This window comes from Aulonocara sp. 'chitande type north' Nkhata Bay, linkage group LG7 (genome assembly GCF_057382095.1).
Source record: "Aulonocara sp. 'chitande type north' Nkhata Bay isolate Kocher_YH1m ecotype deep benthic linkage group LG7, A_spYH_male_GT1.1, whole genome shotgun sequence".
Classification (NCBI taxonomy): Eukaryota; Metazoa; Chordata; class Actinopteri; order Cichliformes; family Cichlidae; genus Aulonocara; species Aulonocara sp. 'chitande type north' Nkhata Bay.
Window position 1 is genome coordinate 17,970,965 of NC_141350.1, and position 19,238 is coordinate 17,990,202.

The 19,238-nt window shown below is 42.6% G+C and overlaps 1 protein-coding gene across 2 annotated transcripts in view; it reads left to right on the top strand.

The window, feature by feature from the left end:
* The window catches only part of LOC147324965 (PDZ domain-containing RING finger protein 4), a 122,437-nt gene extending 105,670 nt beyond the window's left edge, over nt 1-16,767 (top strand). The window contains exons 5-9 of one of the 2 annotated variants that reach the window (XM_086299192.1): nt 6,592-6,690; nt 9,396-9,458; nt 11,718-11,819; nt 12,632-12,760; nt 13,524-16,767. In XM_086299192.1, the coding sequence (XP_086155318.1) occupies nt 6,592-6,690; nt 9,396-9,458; nt 11,718-11,819; nt 12,632-12,760; nt 13,524-14,996 (1,866 nt within the window). In that variant the 3' untranslated portion in view covers nt 14,997-16,767. The remainder of the gene's footprint in view (nt 1-6,591; nt 6,691-9,395; nt 9,459-11,717; nt 11,820-12,631; nt 12,761-13,523) is intronic. The other variant, XM_086299193.1, reaches the window with a different exon arrangement.
* Nucleotides 16,768-19,238: the final 2,471 nt, after the last annotated feature.

Here is a 19,238-nt window from a genome sequence, read left to right on the forward strand (position 1 = left end):
GATTATTATCAAAAGTGTATGCATGGGAGTAGGATCCCTGCACAGGTGTGAAGTGTACATCTACATTCCTGCAAACACATTTCTCCTGTGCTCATCTATTAAGGACAAATCCCAGGGGCACTGTAGTGCGAGATAATCAGTCGCATCACAGTCCTCGCTTCTGTTGAAAATGACCAAAGCTTTTGCCCTCAAAAGGCGACAAGATAAAGTAGAAAACTTCCAAGTGCACCCGTTCTTGCTTGAGATTTGTAAGTTGTTTTCATGTGTCCGGAAGAGAAACCGAGGGAGCTGTTTGACTGAGTATGATCAAACCCAATTAAAGTGAGGTGTGTGTGGGGCAACTGCTAGCAAGGAAAAAAAAATCTTTGCTTATGCGTCTTTCCCAAAGTGTAAGTAAGGGAAACAGTAGGATAGGTGATGCTTTGGAGGCTAATGATCTCTAGCACATTAGAGAATCACTGATTCAGGGACAGGAAGTGATAAACAGACTGTGTCTGTTAACCGCTTTGGTCCAATATTCTTTATTTCCGAGTCATTGAGGTGTGAGCACAAAGTCAGCGAGGGCTCCTCTGGTCTGATGTATGATGATTGCTCACCCCTCCCTCCTCCTATTTGTTTCATTGAATTTGTTCTGAATGTTTTCACCCACTGAGGTTGAGCTGTTTCTTCACATCCTAAAGAGATTTGTGCACCCATTTGAATCGCAGAGGCTTGAGTGTCAAATCGGAACAAATATAATGTATTAAAGCATCTTTTTACGCCTCATTGCTATTAGCAAATCCTATTATACTCTGTGTGCTTTGCAGCCTTTCCACTTTCTTTTTTTCTTTTTTTAAATGCTTGCAGGGTTTTATACTACCCTGATGTTGTTCCACTTACTGTATGTCGACTGATAGTTTACCCACTTTGTAAGGGACACCGTGCTGGTACCAGGTTGGACTCTCTTTAGTTTCAGAACAGCCTTAATTCTGTCTGGTGCAAATTTATTATGGTGCTGAAAACACTCCTCAGAGACTTTGGTCCATATTGACACAATAAAATCACACAGTGACACATCCACAGTGCTAATAATATTTTACCAGGTGTTCTGTTGGATAATTGCATTTGAATACGATGAACTTGGTGTCATGTTCAAGAAACCAGATTGAGGTTATTTGAGCTTTGTGACATGGTGTGTTATCCTGCTAGAAGCAGCCATCAGAAGACGGTTACACAGTCATAAAGTGATAAACATGGTGAGCAATTATACTCAGGTAAGCTGAGGTGTTTGCATGATGCTCAACTGCTACTAAGAGGCCAAATAAGATAAGATAAGATAAGATAACTCTTTATTGTCATTGCACAGTCATACATAGTACAGTAGTACAATGAAATTGGAAAAACTGTCCTACGTCGGCACTACATATAACACAACACGACACGATATGACACATCACAACGTAACAAACAACACAACACAGTATATTAACTTAGTATAAAAAAGAAGAATAAGTGTATGTGTATTGCACACTGTTATTATTGCACATTAATTATTATTGCACCTTGTTATAAATATAAATATTATTGTTATCGTTTTAAACATTGTTACCTCCCCCTAAAAAGTCCAGGGAGGTATCCAGTCAGGTCAGCTATTTACATTGATCAGGGCTATTGCCCTGTTGTAAAAGCTGTCCTTGAGTCTATTTGTTCGGGACCTCAGCAGCCTGAACCTCCTGCCAGACGGCAGCAGCTTAAACACCCGGTGTCCTGGGTGTGTGCAGTCCCGTAGGATGCTGCGTGCCCTCTTGAGACAGCGAGTGCTGTACAGGTCCTTCAGGGAGGGAAGAGGATGTCCAATGATTTTTTGGGCCATGTTGATGACCCTCTGGAGTGCCTTTCTGTGTGCTGTGGTGCAGCTGGAGAACCACACACCGATGCAATATGTCAGCACACTTTCAATGGAGCAGCGGTAGAAGACGGTCAGCAGCTCCTTCTTCAGGTCCATTTTTCTGAGGATTCTCAGAAAGTGGAGACGCTGTTGGGCCTTCTTTAAGACCGCAGAGGTGTTAGAGCTCCATTGGAGGTCTGTGTCTATGTGCACACCCAGAAACTTGAAACTGGAGACCCTTTCCACGCACTCCCCGTTGATGCTGACAGGCTGCAGCTCGGACTTCCTCCTTCTGAAGTCAACTACCAGTTCTTTTGTTTTGGTGGTATTGAGGTCCAGGTTGTTGTCTGCACACCAATCTGACAGCCTCTGAACTTCAGCTCTGTATGCAGTCTCATCTCCCCCTGAGATGAGCCCCACCACAGTGGTATCATCTGCAAACTTGATGACTGTGTTGTCTGGGTGGGAACTAACACAGTCATGTGTGTACAGAGTGTACAGTAGGGGACTCAGTACACAGCCTTGTGGAGAGCCGGTGTTGAGGCTGAGGGCTGAGGAAAGATGAGGCCCCACTCTAACTCTCTGTACACGGTCTGAGAGGAAGTCTCTGATCCAGCGGCAGGTGGTGGAAGGAAGTCCAATTTCCAGCAGTTTATCTATTAGTCTGTCCGGGAGTATCCTATTGAAAGCAGAGCTAAAGTCAACAAAGAGCAGCCTGGCGTAACGGCCCTGCACTTCCAGGTGAGAGATGGTGGTGTGGAGCGTTGTAGCAATGGCATCTTCAGTTGATCTGTTAGCTCTGTATGCAAACTGGAGCGGAATGTGTGCCAAGAAATGTGTGCCAAGAAAATATCCTGATACCAATGCACCAACACCAGCATCTCCGGAGGATGGATCCATGCTCTCGTGTTGTTTACACACAGTTCTGAGCTCATCATCCAAATTTTGCAGCAGAAATTGAAACTCGTCAGCCCAGGCAACATTTTTCAATTATCAGTTTCTGAAATACTCAAACCAGTCTATCAGGCACCAACAACCATTCCACATTCAAAGTCACTTAAATCACCTTTCTTCCACACTCTGATGCTCTATTTGAACTTCAGCAGGTCTACGTGCTTAAATGCACCGAGTGGCTGCCATGTGATTTAATGAGATATTGGCATTAACAATCAGTTGCGCATGTGTACCTAACAAAGCAAGAGAGCAGATCAGTAATTTAATCCAGGTCTGGGGACATATGGACAGGACACAGGAAACCTTCCATTATATGGTTCATGTTAAGTTATAAAAACACAAGTGCTGAATTCTCTGACCTCACAAAATAACCTGACATCATTACACATTACAGGTTATAGCCGGTCATGTAATGGCATATAATTGTGTATTTAGAGGCATCCTTCATCTGATTGCGGTCTGTTGGTGTTGTATAAACACACACACTCGTATGAATATGTTGCAAAATTAAAAAAAAAAAAAAAATGTCCTTGTCATCCACCCTAGTTGTCTAAAACGCCTCAACTTGCATTGACCCGAAGGTATCGAGTGAAACATTTAACAAACACCTGCAACTTTCCGTGCTCACCCCTTGTCGGGCTGAACGATGGCTGTAAAAGTATTAAAATCTTAATGCTGCCTTTTTTAAATCACTTCTCAGCTAGACACACACATGCAGAGCAAACTTTTACAGCTGCAGACTAATACGGAGACTCCAGTCATCGAGCATTACGCATCAATGCGATCGTGGCTCAGGAGTTGGGTGTTCGTCTTGGAAGGTTGCCGGTTCGAGCCCCGGCTCCGACAGTCTCAGTCGTTGTGTCCTTGGGCAAGACACTTCACCCGTTGCCTACTGGTGGTGGTCAGAGGGCCCGGTGGCGCCAGTGTCCGGCAGCCTCGACTCTGTCAGTGCGCCCCAGGGCAGCTGTGGCTACAATGTAGCTTGCCATCACCAGTGTGTGAATGGGTCGATGACTGAATGTAGTGTAAAGCGCTATACAAATACAGGCCGTTTGCCATTGCTAAAAGTTTCCTTTCATGTACGGTTGTAAAATAAGGCTCTAACATCACAAACCGGTTGGTGCCATCATGGTGGCTACAACCATCTTGTATTGAGATTCTATGCACTAAAACATACGTTTCCTAGAATTCCTGCATGCCTGTGGGGGCAAAACTATATTAGTAACCATTCCTGTGATTACCTCAGGTGAGTTCTGCAGACATGAAGTACTCCAAGCACAGAGATAGTCCTCCCAATTTCCCTGCCAGCGGTAGCCATCCGCACATTTCTGGCTGCTTTTTCAATTATTGGTAATCAAAAGTGCGATTATTATGACAGCATCCAATGTGCTTTGATGGTTGGTGGCAATCTTCTCCTTAATCACGCCATCGCAGTCATTAATTTACTGTCAGCCCTCGTCCCCGTGCTGCAATCTCCTTCCTGAGAGGCAGAGAGCTCGCCTGGAAAATAGAGGAAAAAAAACAAATGAAAAGAGAAGCGAGAGGCAGTGATTGCCGAATGCATTTGATGGTTCAGGAGTCAACCTCCTTTTGCAGAAGCTTCAGAGTGAGTGGGTGTTTTTTTTTCCAAACAATATATTCTTAAAACAAATAGGCAAAAAAGAACATCTGATAAATAAAATGGGGTCACATCATTAGACACGCACAGATTTGATGCCTCATCCACCATGTAGTAATGGTGACAATCTATTTTCTCTGATCATTTAGCTGCAGGTTTGCAGCACTATATCTAGCTATTAATTAGTCAGAAGTAAGTTTAAGCTTGTTTTACGGAGCCAGATAGGGGTGATGCATTACCTGCTCACGCTGCTGCTTCGCCTCAGTCGCGGCAATTAATTTGTGTGGTTTATTTTTAGGCAGATGTCTCAGAGACGCTGCTAGTGATTTCCCACAGATATCCCACAATTTCACACATCATATTAGCATGCCAGATATGCACTGTCTCCTTGACTCCCCATTACCTCCATGACTGCTCCACTGCCTCTGGAGCCGTGCTTCTTTAATAGTATCTCCTCCAACAATAGCATGATATCTCATTAGAAACATTTTTAATTTAACTAATGATTGATTTTTGCAGTTTATTTTGTTCAGGTAATCTACAGGTAAAGTTTCTTGCTTTTGTGTTGTTTACTAACGCATCAGCCGGGATTTTGCGCCGCCGCAGCTTCTGAGGCACTCAATTAAAGATCTAAACTCCCACTCAGATGGAGATGCTGGAAAAAAAAAATCACAAAGCTCAGATGATGCAGATCTCCTTAAGCTCTTTGTCTCTGCATGTGTGAATGTGTGCTCTGTTGAGAATATGTGTAGGTGTAAGCATAAGATGTGTGCAGAGAACTGCTTGTGTGTGTGTGTGTGTGAGTCTACGGGATTGTGTACCCCAGCAGCAGCAGGTTGCTGGTCCAAAAACACGTCAATGATCTGTCACCGTGTGTGTGACAAGCTGAGATACGGGTGTGTGGGAAGAAATGAGTGGCAGTGGGGCAGGAAAAAATGGGAATTTAGCCTAAAGGTCTGTTTGTGTGTATGTGAGGAAGTGTGTGTGTGTGGTCTCAAAAACAGCTTAGTAGGGGTAGCCAGAAGCAGCAGCCATTGGCCTTTCCCCCCCTTTTTTCCCTCATCTCATGCCAACATGGCCAGACCCACCCCCCCTCCCCCAAAGCCACCCATCCACTTCTGGAAAGTCCGCCACATCTGACACGTGTAACCAGCCAACCTGCTCCTTGTCAAAGAGGAAATGACTCTCACGGTTTCTGTCTGAGACCCCTCTGAGCCCCACCAGAATCCTCACCGCCACCTTATTTCTCTCGGCCCCCACCATCCTCCCCTTCACTCAACCACCTCGTTCCTGCTGCTGAGAGTGTTTTGCTGCTCTAATGAAGACCTTGGGAGGAGAGGCCATTTCACACTTGATTCCCTCCAACACCCTTGATATGTTTGAGCATTTGAAGATGGAGTGTAGGCCTGTGCTGCGCCGTGTTTGGCTGCACAGTGGCTAAAAGAAACAGAGTGCAAAGTGGTTTTAAGAGTTTAGAAACTGAAGAAAATAAAAGAAGCTCCACCAAAACGAGGAGCTAAAACGAGGAGGGGAACTTGTGCGATTTTTACTTTTTTCCACTAGTGTTTATTAAAGACGAATAATTCATGTATTCACCAGGGTACCACGCTATAATCCAAGAGCCTCCTGGGAAATTTGCAGACCACTGATTTGTTAGTCAATAGTTTGTTTATCTCTCCCCACAGGACACGGAGGAGTAGTTTAGTACTGTAGCAAGTGTGTATTTCTGATGTCATTAGCATATAGTTTATTTATAGTCTAATATTTTATAACTTAGCAGAGACTTGAAAGAGAAAAACTCAGTCCTCTGACATTTATCAAAGCCCCTCCGATCAAACTCACAGAGCCAAGAATGTCTTTCATGATCAAACACTTTCAATCCTAAAAAACCTCAGAAAAGTTGGAAATCCAGACTCAAAAATCATAGTTTTATTTTGCGCTGAACTTAAAGGACCTCATCAGTGGAACAGCCTCTTTGTGTTTGTGTAGCCATTGCCAAGCTCGTGCTTTTACGTTAAGTGTTTAGAATTTACATCATTCAGTTTGTGTTTCTTCCTTTAAAGGTTAGAGGAGTCTGTCTCTTGGACCCTCCAAACCTTTTAGTAAAATCACTCCATCTTCTTGATCTTTTTTTCCGTTCTTTTCCACTTAGGAAGTAGAACTGTGTCGACTCAACAGCCAAGAGAAGCTGGGCCTAACTCTGTGCTACAGGACAGATGAAGAAGAAGATGTGGCCATCTATGTTAGCGAGGTGAGTAGATAACTTGCCCCGCACTTAAATAAAATAAAGACGTTCATACGAGACATCTGCAAACAATTACCTTGAGTGTGAGTACTGTGAATACATAATTTCATACATTAGTCACTAAGCTCAAGGGTTTTGTGACACTGGCATGTACACAATCACACAAAACCCTGAATCAGTACCTGCTCATTTCTAGGGCATCAACTACTGCCCTTTTGTTTCACAGATACCCACTAGCTGTCCTTTGGCATGTGTGTCATATACATGTAACCATTTTATAGACTGTAGTAGGAAGGGTCTCGCTTCCACTCGTCACACTGGGATGCTTTTTAAGTACCCTCTGGGATCAAATTTAAATGTGCTGTCAAAGTGTCATTTTTCAGTCATTTTTAAACAAAGGCAGTTTCCTCACCCCAATCGTGAAGTTTTCGATGTCTCAAGCTAAGCAGCAGGGGAAGGGAAAACGGAGCTCAGGACACAAAGCTCTAAAACAAGTCACGAACTGCAGTCTCCTGCCTGATAGACCTGCCATGTATTCCACAGCCACCCCTCTAACCTGCGTGCTCTATCAGTCTTTCAAACCGGCCTGCTAACCCTCTGTGTCCAAAACGGTTACAGATGGTGTGTCGAGGCACCAACGCTAGCAAAATCAGACAGAATATGAGATGCAGCAATCCAAATTTGTCCTGTTTCAACACAATCATAACTTAGTGTTTAACTTAACAATCTGCATTCCTCAGTGTGAAGAAGAGACTGGAGATCTTTCTTTTATGTGGTGACATCTGTAAACACAAACATAAAAAATTATCATTTCGAGCTGATGACACAGGTGACGATGACATTAACCAAGGTGACGACAGCTCGTTTGGATGCCGTGAGTGCGATAAAGGCTGCACAAATCTAGACTGAGAGAGAGAAGCTGACAGGGAACAGCATTGTAGTCATTGGACCTTTTCAGTCATGCCAAGTAAAAACTCTACTGGCCCTTGTGTTGTGTTAGTTCATGTAGTCAATACAGCACAGCAGACGGATGAGAGTAAGGATCCAAAATCTGTAATGAATGAGACACTATGTATCCTGTATCTTCTTCCTGACAGCCATTTTTAATCCAGCAACCAGATTTAGGGCTGCTAACCATTTGAAAGATGATATTTCTAGCATACTCCAGTATATACATATTCTAACACTTAAATATTAAGTATCTTCCCTCATCAGTACTTTGATGAAATGTCTAATGAAAAATCTCACACAAAATTTAATATTCATCTTCAATGTAAGAAACAACAATTTCTTTATTTGGTGAAGTTTTAAAATTGAATTCTTTTTATCAAATCTGACATTACTGAACAGTTTAGCATTGATCTGTGTGTGCGTGATCATACTGTCAGTTCACCAGAAACAAAATGAATGCCAAGACAGCAAACAACAACAAAAAAGAGGAAGAAGAAAAAAAACACAGAAGTGCTTTCAGGTCTTGTCTTTGTTGTTCATCCAGTCTCAGTGCAGCTGACAACAAGCAGGCACTGGCATACATGTAAAGAGAGAGACTATTTTTCTCCCACTTGTTGGAAGCATAGAAAATGCCATTCTCCGCTCTCCTCAACTTTCAAATTCGTTTGAAGTCGACTTGGACCATGTAAGGTGTTCTCTTTGAGAGCTGAGTAGAATATAAATCACTGTGGTCGCTGGCTCCTGGCAGCATCTTTAAGTGTTTACTCTATAAAAAGTAGGGCTAAGAGGAGTGCACTGCATTTACATGAGATGTCTGAATGTCACTGTATGCTGGCTGCACTGGGAGTTGAGTGGGGGAAGAATACAAGGTTATTTTAAAACAAGTAGAATTTTCCAAATTTAGATTGTTGAATGGCCATTTTCCATTTTACTGTCTCATAGCACAGTGGGTGAATACATGTGGCTGATTCTCTAGACTTTTCAGTTCACCTGCTGTTTCTTTACTGCTCTGCCAGAGCCTCTTGCCCTTTTTCCTCTCACAGTTCAAAAACAGTTAAAAAAGGAAACAAACGTACAAAAAAGAATAAAGCTAAGAGGCAAAGCTAAGAAACTCATTCCATAAACAGCGGTTTTGCCACTAACAATGTCATCTTCAACACGTAAACGGTTGTAAGTTATTCACGATCTGAAGTTCTCTCCTTGACTGCTGAGAAATTACCTTCAATTTCCTCTTTTTCCTCCAGCCCTTCACTAATTCCTGCCTGGGGACTTCTGTCCCAGTCTAATGAGCGGCCCTCTGTGTAGGAGTGAACTATCATGAAGATGGAGTGCTTGAACACCTCCTTGTCTGCCGAGATCTTATCTGATAGGAAAAAGTGAAACGAATGGCCCCAGATGCCGATTGATTGGTCAATGAAAGAGTGCTCTGCCCTCTTGTTGACTAGCATTAGTTACATGAGGAGCAGGTGCACGATGTACTGGAGTTGAGTTACGGGCTGGAGATGCTATATGCAGAGACTTGTTTTTTATCAAGTTGTCAAAAAAATAATAACTGAGGCAGGTGCAATCGATGTCTTGGATGATAAAGGTGATGATTTAGCTTCTTCCTCAGGCTTTCAGGAAACAATAAAAGGAACACATCAAATGGTCGGGAATGGTCTGGACAGCTATCACACAATACTTCCAGCCACATCTAGACTCTCTCGAATGAAGATTGAAAGTGTTTCATGTATAATTTTGTGCCTTCTCCACCTTCACAGATAAGTCCAAACAGCATCGCTGCCAGAGATGGACGAATCCGGGAGGGGGATCGCATTTTACAGGTGCAGTAAAGCACTCGCTGGTCACCTCCACACTGGCTTTTATTAGGTTCAAAATAAAATTCTTCTTCTATTTTGTCACACTCAACCACTGTCTCCCAGCAAGAGAGCCCATTCATTTTTAATGGCAGCACATTAAAGGGGGAACTTGCACCCGCTGTGACTGTTAAAGAGGGAGAAATGTCCCCCTGGCTGTTTTAGTTACCGACTCAGCACCAGCAGGGTTTTTTAAGAGTTCTGGTTGGGAGTGACACTGTGCTGCTGCCTCCTGTGGGATAGCTGAGAGGCAGTAACTGCTATTAGCCCCTAGCTAGATATCCAGGCTTGAGATTTGGAATGGCTACTGACAAGGACCGACGTTTGTTAGAGCTCTGGGTTGGATCGTGTTGTTCCTGTGGGATAGGTATGCGATTACAGTGTTTGTCACCATAATAGCTTCATAATAGCTTGTTAAGCCAGTGTTAATGGATTCATGGTTGCCATAAAACAAACTGAAAACATCTGAGATACCACCTCCAGAATTTTGGACTTGTATGTTTTACCAATAATCTGTGTCTGTATGGAAGCAATTTTGGGGCTGTCTTCCCTTTATTGTGATGGAACAGATGGAACCCAGGGCTCTGCATTAGCTTTATGGATTAGCTGCTCATCCCAGAGAGTTAAACCTGCACCCTTGTATAAAGACAATTTCATCTTTTTTTTCACTTGTCTGTCTTGAACACCAGGCAAAAAAAACATGCTTCCAACATACATATTTTGCTTCCAAGGAGCCATACTTTTTTAAAGTGGTCTTGAGCAATAGTTCTTTACACTTTCTCAAGATCTTTCAAAGTTTTTCTTTGGACATTGACTGCTTTTTCACTTATTTTCACCCCTGAAATTTCTCTCCTGACATCGCTGGGCATATTATAGCAGCATAAAACAGTAACTGTTGTATCCGCACATAGCAGACAACTTATCAAAGAACCTATTTTAATTTGGATTTTCATCTTTTTGTTCCAATTTCTTTGTTGAATGTATAACTAAATGCACAGTACACAGTAATATTTTTGCAGCAACATGGTCATTCTTACCTGTTAGCCAAAAACTTAGCATATCTCAGCATGGTGGCGTTTCCTTAAATACATTTAAAAATATGGGACAAAAGAAGAAATGAGAGAGCTAAAAATAATGATCTACAGCAGATAAACAGTTTCTGAAAGTCGTGTTCTTTAGAGAAACGGAAAAAATTAATTAAAGACCCGACAAAGGACCTAAGAGATGTGCCGGTTGAGCCAACTACTGTTTGCTAAAGCCTCATCAGAAATGGTCTCAGTGGAAGGGTGGCTGTCAAGAAGCCATTGTTAAAGATGGGAAACAGGGAGAAAAGACTGAGGCTTTACCAAATTACAGAACAAGTAAACTGAAAATCAGTAGCAACCGGTCTTTTGGAATGATGCCAGTGATTCCAAACACGCTGCCAATGCAGTAAAACTATATCTGGACAGAAAAAATACACTGTTGTTCTAGTCGTGAATTTGCCTCTTCAGATCCCCCACCTCAGCATAATTGAGACACTGTGGGATCATCTTAACAAAGAATAAAACAAAAGGCAGTCAACATCCAAAGAAGAGCTTTAAAACTCCTTCAAGATGCCTGGAGAGCCGAAGACTTTATACAGAAATTATAAGACAGCTTGTCTAAGTGAGTGAAAGTTGTACAGACTCTGTTTCTTTTATATATATTTGACCATCTTGGGAGGGAAAGAGAGAGACGGAAATAGTCTGCCTGGCCTATAATAGCTATGTGAAGTGGATCCATGAGTGCTACTGGTCTAATTGTCTCAACAGTACATGTTGTGTGGCTGATTTGAACAAAGGGAAGCGGTGTGCGTAGGTTTGTGAGGCAGACGGGTACTCTGGCACTATTATCCACTAGTGACAGGGCAATTACTCTGCCTGCAAAAAGATGGACGCCACCTGTCAGTGGCCAGTTAATTGTACGGCTAGATGTATGTATGCTGCTTTGGTGGACACAACACCTCCGTCAGCCCACGGCCGGTGTCTCATTCATAATCGCTGCTGGGTCCAGATTTATTACAGAGAGGGTTGACAATTTGCCCAGGAAAAGGGCACTACTGTCCAATGTGTTTCAGTGTGGCATTTTGTTTTTCTTAAGGGCATTTGCATTAGAGCGATGAACCTGTGTGTTCGTGCCTGTGTTGAAATTTTTGCTTGTTTGTGTTTCACCTAATATGGTCTTAATCGTGTTTGTCGTCTTCAGATTAATGGCCAGGATGTACAGGACAGGGAGGAAGCCATGGCTGCACTCTCCAGTGACGAGTGCAGGAACATCATACTGCTGGTTGCCAGACCTGAGATGCAGGTGAGAAATAATCACACATTCAACTCACACTGACTTATTATGCACTGAAGTCAAATAGTAAAAACTAATTTCCTCGACTTGTCTTTGGAAAAGAAAAGAAACTAAGTTTGAAGTGACAAAGACTTACAAAAGAACAACCGTGGAGCTAAGATAACCCAGCTGCTTTTGAACTGTCTGGACATAATCTACAGTTTACATAACCTGTATGGTTTCAAATTCAGGCTTTTACTGTACTGTACTGTGTATTTGCTCAAAGAAGACCTCAGCAGTTTGGTGTAGCCACCAACGCCCTCCCACCACATGTAACCACTCCTACTGCAAGCCACGACTGAGACCTCATCATGTTTTATTTTTATGTAGCGCCACTGTAATTGACTTCCAACAGTAAGCCATAAAAGCTAATGGCATGCTAATGTGGAGTGAGTTCAGGCCCAGGGCCGATGACAAACTAAGTGGAAGGACTCTGCCGCAGTGCAGAGGAACTGGAAGCAATACTAGGCTCTTTAATTAAATGCATTTTAGTAGTAAATCTGAAGTCATCAGATATGGATACCATTTGGTTTGCATCAGATGTACAAACAGATGATGGATGATGTGGATGATACGGCCTAACAGGTTAAAAGTGGTGGCCATCAAGTTACGTGGTTCTGATTCTACGATTAGAGTCCATGTTTAAAAGATGAGGACTGTATATCTGTCAAATGTGAATCATGACGCTTGTTATTACCCAAAAAGGATAACAAAAATGTCACTAAGCCACTAGCCTAAACCCTTTCCTTCACCATATGCTTTCCTTCTTCCTTCACCTATAGCTGGAAGAAGCCTGGCTGGATGATGAACATAGCGAGTTCCTGGAGCAACTGAAGATGGAAATGTTGGAGGAGCAGCAAAGAGAGGAAATGGAATTAGCTGCCTTACAAGAGGAACAGGAGAATGAACAGGTCAGACAGCATCGAGACATATTGACCCTGCCAGTAATGAGCAAGTGAATGAAAAAGCTTATCTCCATGTAAGAAATTCTGAAGCTTCTAAAACTCAGCAAGGAGAAAAAAAAGGACAGCTCATTGCGACAGATCATTATACACAGCCAATATTATCTTTGATGCCATTTCTATCATAAGACAAACTGTTCATCAACTTTCTTTGCAAAACCGAGTCAAAACAAGCTTCTCCCTGTGAAATGTGAGCGTTAAATTCCGATTATGAATATTTATGGAGGGGGACCGTTGAACCATTTAAATTCCAAACATTAGTAACCGTGATTTAAAATTCTGTTTTGCTGAGAGGATAGCATACCTCAAAAATCCATATAAATGGGACTTCAAAGACATGGCAGAGAGGAGACAATCCCTGAAGTAACAGAGCTGGTTAACAGAGTTATGCACAACAACATATATATTCCTTCAGGGGAATGCAGAAGAGGGATGCACTTCTTGAACTCTTAAAAAGTTCTTGTGACTTTTTGTTATTGTTTTTTTTTCCCCTCGCTCCATGATTAAATCAGAGAATAAATTCAGAATAAGCATGTTTCTGTATTACCAAACAGAAAGTCTGTACATTTAGGTTTAATTACCTTGCTTTCAAAAAGAGCGTAGCTGTTGCACATTCATGTACAACGCATGTTTATGTTGTACACAGCTGCATATCCCATAGTTGTTATCTATCTAGAAGTAATTCACGCTGATTCTCTTCAACTTATTTCAGAGAACAGAGGATGATAAGCCCACTTGTTCCACACTCCCTCATCATAAGGACAATGTACTGAGCATAAAGGACAGGATGGGGAACTCGCAGCATAATGTCATGGCACATATCCAGAAACGTCTGTCCCAGTGCCTGAAAGACAGTCGAGACACGCACTCTACCACCAGCTCCATGCGGCTAGACGACAAAACGGATGAGGATGACGATGAAGCAGAAGGTGATCGCTTCCAGCAGCTCTTGGAACTGAAATGTCAAATACGCAACAGCGGCGAGTACGACCTGTTCTACAGCCGCCGGAGCACTATTGAGTGCAGCATGGGGGAGCAGGCGGGGGTACAGCACGAGCTGCGTATGCTCAATGAGGAACTGCGCAGCATCGAGCTTGAATGTCAGAACATCATGCAGGCCCACAAACTTCGTAAGGGTCAGCAGTCTCCCTCAGTGGGCCATTCTACACCCTCCACCAAAATCCAAAGCTTTCACCGCGGTGAGCCCTCAAAGGGTAAGCTGGCCGACATTAACGAGAGGCTAGAGAAATCGGACAAGGACAGCTCCAGTGCCTACAACACAGCAGAGAGTTCACGCAGCACCCCTCTGGCAATGGACCGCTCCCCGGAGCACTCACTCCAGAGAATGGTTAGTCTTACAAACCAGAGGAACCTCTGCAGCGGCCTCGCTGCTGGTCATTCTCTTAGCCTGAGCCCCATCCCAGCGTGCCGCGCTCCAGTCCTGGGTAAGAGCAGCAGCCCTGACCACAGCAATCCTTCTGAGTCAGACCAAACACCTCAGGCTGAGGAAGAGAGCAGAGGGAAACTAAACCAAAGCGCTTCCCGAAATCCATACTTCTCACCTTCTCACAGTTCCCAGCAGAGGCAGACCAACATCCCAGCTCACGCCCGCCACTACCAGAGCTACATGCAGCTGATACAACAGCGCTCAGCTGTAGAGTACGCTCAGAGCCAGCTCAGTCTACTTAGCGTCTGTAAAGAGCCTCAGAGGCCCATTACAGAGCCCAAGATGGAGTGGAAGGTCAAGATCCGTAGTGACGGTACCCGCTACATCACCAAGAGGCCTGTGAGAGACAAGATCCTGAAGGAGCGAGCCCTAAAGATTAAAGAGGAACGCAGCGGGGGAATGACGACAGATGACGACGCAATGAGTGAAATGAAGATGGGGAGGTACTGGAGTAAAGAGGAAAGAAAGCAGCACCTCGTCAGAGCGAAAGAACAGCGGAAGAGGCGAGAGTTCATGCAGCGCAGTCGGCTGGAGAGCTTGAGGGAGAACCCTCAGAGCAGCAGTGAGGGTCGAAAGGAAGTCAGCATCATAGAGCTCAGCCACAAGAAGATGATGAAGAAACGCAACAAGAAGATCTTGGATAACTGGATGACAATCCAGGAGCTGATGACTCATGGTACCAAGGCCCCAGAGGGAGCTAAGGTACACAATGCCTTCCTTTCAGTCACTACTGTATAAAAAAACAAAACAAACACACACATTCTACCCCATGTGGTACGACATACTTGCCTCGTTAAATGTGGCATTTTTACATGGACAATAGGAATATTTTTCACACTTTGTAACCCAAAAAAAGCATTTTGTAAAGAATTTATCAGCGGCATCATGACATTTTGATGTTTTTCCAAGATTGTTTTTTTCACATCACTCTGTGGGAAAAAGCATTTTTTCTATGATACAATGACAATACAATTATTTTGTTATTTTACGCGAAACATGTTTATCTTTTCAATTCTATTTTCATATTTATGTTGTAACCACTTAACTCAAGACAGTTCTAAGAGACTTTTTTTTCTTTTATGTAATATGCACACTTACCAATGGAGCATCAGCCGGTCATTTGCTTTTTACTTTTTTAAATAAATACAAACTAACGTATACGTATGCAGTCTTTGTCTCCTATTCAAAGCAAAGGAGACGTGGACATAGTTACTCCTCATTGTCCTGAATTTTAAAGACAATTCCCATGGAAACGAGGAGGTGGGAGGGGGTAAAGATTTGGCGCTGCACGTTGAATTGAATTGTTATCAGCAATTTGCAAAAACATCTTTAAAAAAGTTGGATACCTCATTTTACAGCAAAGCACGTGTTGTTTCTATAACCTCAACAACAAAGCTACAAATTGGGAACAAATCAAAGCTGCTGCACTAACAGTTTAGTGGGGAAATACAGTTTTGGACACAGAATCACGTCTTAAAACTTTTAAATACTTTTGATTCATTAGTAAAGAGGACATTTAAAAGAAATGTCCTGATATGCTTTGTTTGTCTGGTTTGGCAGCTTTGGGTAAAATTTTTGTATTCAGTTTTATTTTGTGGGTTTATTTTCTACATGTATGACAACAGATGAACCTTCCCATAGCTTTTACATATCAGTACTTTTTACTCTCCCACATACACCTTAACTCAGCATAGCCTTAACAACCAGACACGAATCAACGGCGATCAAGTTGCCAGTTCTGTGGCGACTTGATTTCAACCGCAAAACTGTCTGTGTATCTTTGCAACAGAGATATTTTGTTCAGACTTATTCATACATTGTATGATTTGAGTTTTTGACAACTGGAAACATTCATATATATTGTATAATAGTTCTGATTCATATTTGCAGTTAGATCAAAGTGGTGTTAGGATGATTGCCACTGAGCAGGACTCAGAACACAGCATTTTAGAACTGGTGAGATAAACGGGTTGCCATTTATCAAAAGTCTTATAGTCCAGTTACGTGTATAGTAAACTCCATCCAAATGAATACTTTTTAAGTGAAGTATTGTAAATTTGAAATTTTTGAAAACCAAGTCCTGTAACGTTTTAAGTCGATGTCTGATGGTCTGAAGTAAAGCGTAGGTGGAACATTTGTAGCCAGGTAAAATGTGTTATAATGGTGATCTTTGCAAAAGAAATGATAATAAATTATTGGGTTTTTATATAACTTTGCACTGGACTGTGTTTTTTTTTTTTTTTCATTAAGAAAATTTGAATTTAGTTGGTGCCAAAAACTTCCAAAAACAAAAATGCTGGTGAACAACACTGAACCTTAACACACTGCTAACATAATCTTGACATAATACTAATGAATTGTCCAATTTCTGTGTGATAATTGTGCATGGAAGTGTATAAAGAAGAGAGGTGGATGTTGTTGGGAAATGGTGCAAGCAGGAAAAGTGAACTGTGACAGAAAGTACAGCAAGCCCCCCCCCAGGGCACGGAGCAGCCTTGTGAAGTGAAACAGAATTACTTGTTCACTCAGCACACATTCACCTTCTATATCTCCTGAAACATGACTCAGTGAATAAGGTAAGTTATTAAACAGAAGGAGATTTCAATTAAAATCTGCTTCCACTTGAATGGCTTTGTGTTCATTAAAATGTGCCAACCACTTAATCATCGCTATGGCCTTGTCATACGCACAGGGAGAGCTACTGGGATACTCTGGTGTCTACATTATCTCAATCTGTCATGTGCTATAGATGAAATTGAAGTGTCATGAATACCATATTGCCCGAATACTGGTTTGTACTTTGTTTTCATTTAACTGAGAACCATTTTAAGAAACTGGTAAAAATATGAGAAGTCTTGTTGATTTTTTTTTTTTTAAAGTAAACTATTCCATGAGTGAAATACAATTAATTTACACAGAGAGAAGTTCAGAAGGAGTGTCGTCGTGGATCTTGAGAAAGCATGTGAGGATCTGTGGAGAGGAACTGTGGTACTACATGAGGAAGCCAGGAGTTGGAGAGAAGAATGTGAAGGTGGTGCTGGACATGTATGAGGACAGCGACAGTTGGGAGCTGTGTAGTAGAACTGACAGATCAGTTCTAAGTCGGGGTGGATTTACATCAGGGTCTCACCCCCTTCTAGTTTGCATGATGACAGATGACGTCAGGCGGGAGTATCTGTGGACTATGATGCTTGCAGATGACATTGTCTAAGTCAGCGTCCTCCAACCTTTTTTGCGCCACGGACCGGTTTATGCCCGACAATATTTTCACGGACCGGCCTTTAAGGTGTCGCGGATAAATACAACAAAATAAAACTAGTACCGGTACCGAAAAAAAGAAGATTTATTCATAACACACGTGAAAAGACCCAGGAAAACAGAGTTAACGATAAAAACGATAACAAAATAACGCTGAAAACCGATAAAAACCCGGAAAACCATACATTTCACACCTGAGCCTCAACTCTCGCGGCCCGGTACCAAACGACTCACAGACCGGTACCGGTCTGAGGCCCGGGGATTGGGGACCGCTGCTCTAAGGAGCTTGGAAAGAAGACTACGTTGACCTGGATGAAGGAGAACCTTCACAGACATTTTGCAGATGACATTGTTACCTGTAGTGAGAGGAGGGAGCAGGTGGAAGAGAGGTGGAGGTATGCCCTGGAGAAAGGAAGAATGAAAGTCAGGAGAAGCAAGACAAAACACATGTGAGTGAATGAGCAGGAGACAGGTTGTAAAACTGAAGGCAGGCAAGTTCATATACATGGCCAATGCAATGACAGAGAGTGCAGGCAGCATGGAGTTAGTGGAGACACCTGTCAGTGGTGATTTGTGACAGAAAGGGAAGGTGACAAGATGTACTTAACACATTGCTTCAGGCAGACCAACTGTGGTGACCTCTAAAGGGAGCAGGTGAAAGAGGAAGAAGTAGACACTGTCCCAGAATTATGGGAACACCGAAACCACACAACATATTTTTGTAAGCTATTAAATAGAGCTTTCTTACTGAAATTATGCAAAGGTTTCATGTCTGAGGCAGCTGGATTGGTCGACTTTCCCAGTGCAGTCCATGTTAGCATCCATCCCAAAATAATGATGGGGATTGTCTGGTGAATTCAAGGCTACATGAGCAACATATGAAAAAAGTGGTAAACTTCTGACTTGACCTTCCCATTTTCCAGAGTACACACGGCTTAGGAAAGCCCCCCTAATGGAATTTACTGAACATACTGTTTTATAATGCCAAGGTGTATCCCATTGGGTGATTTTAGCTTGTACTCTATGGTCAGTGCAGTTTAATTTTTAATATATCGAGTGGCACTTAAAAGCTCTCCATTTATACACCTAGCATACATTAAATTTAACTTGGTGTTGAAAATCAGACTCACTCCATTTTTCCTCGACTCCATTTGCTCTCTTCTCGCTTGTTAATTCTCCCAGCCTGTATAGACCAAGACCATTAAAATGCCAACGGAAAGCCAGAGAAGAAACTGCGTAGGTTGTACCAACCAGTGCCAGAACTAGCCAAGTGCTTGCTAGCTAATTAAGTTCATCCCTGAGCCCCTGAAAGACCCAGTCAGGTGTAATTAAAACTGAGCCTGTGACAGCCATGGCATTTGTCAGAGCCAACCAGCAGTTCAAATACCCATACCAACTGAAATGTCAAGCAGATAGCAGTGGCTCATCTCCTCCTCGACACCCCCTCCCCCACTCACCCACACACACACAAAGTTATTGCCTCTGTTATAAATGTTTGCCGATAACCTTTAGGATTCCCTGAACAGCAAAAACTACAAATTCTCCCTCATTATTCAGCCAGGAAGGCCCATATTTATTGATGTACAGATCCACTTGACACATGATGGTGCTTTGTACTTTACAGTGCTCCCTCTCCCTGATAATCTCAGAGGCAAGAAACAACTGCTAATTGGCGCCGATCACGCATCTCTACATGTCTCTTTGGAAATTGATAGCAACTTT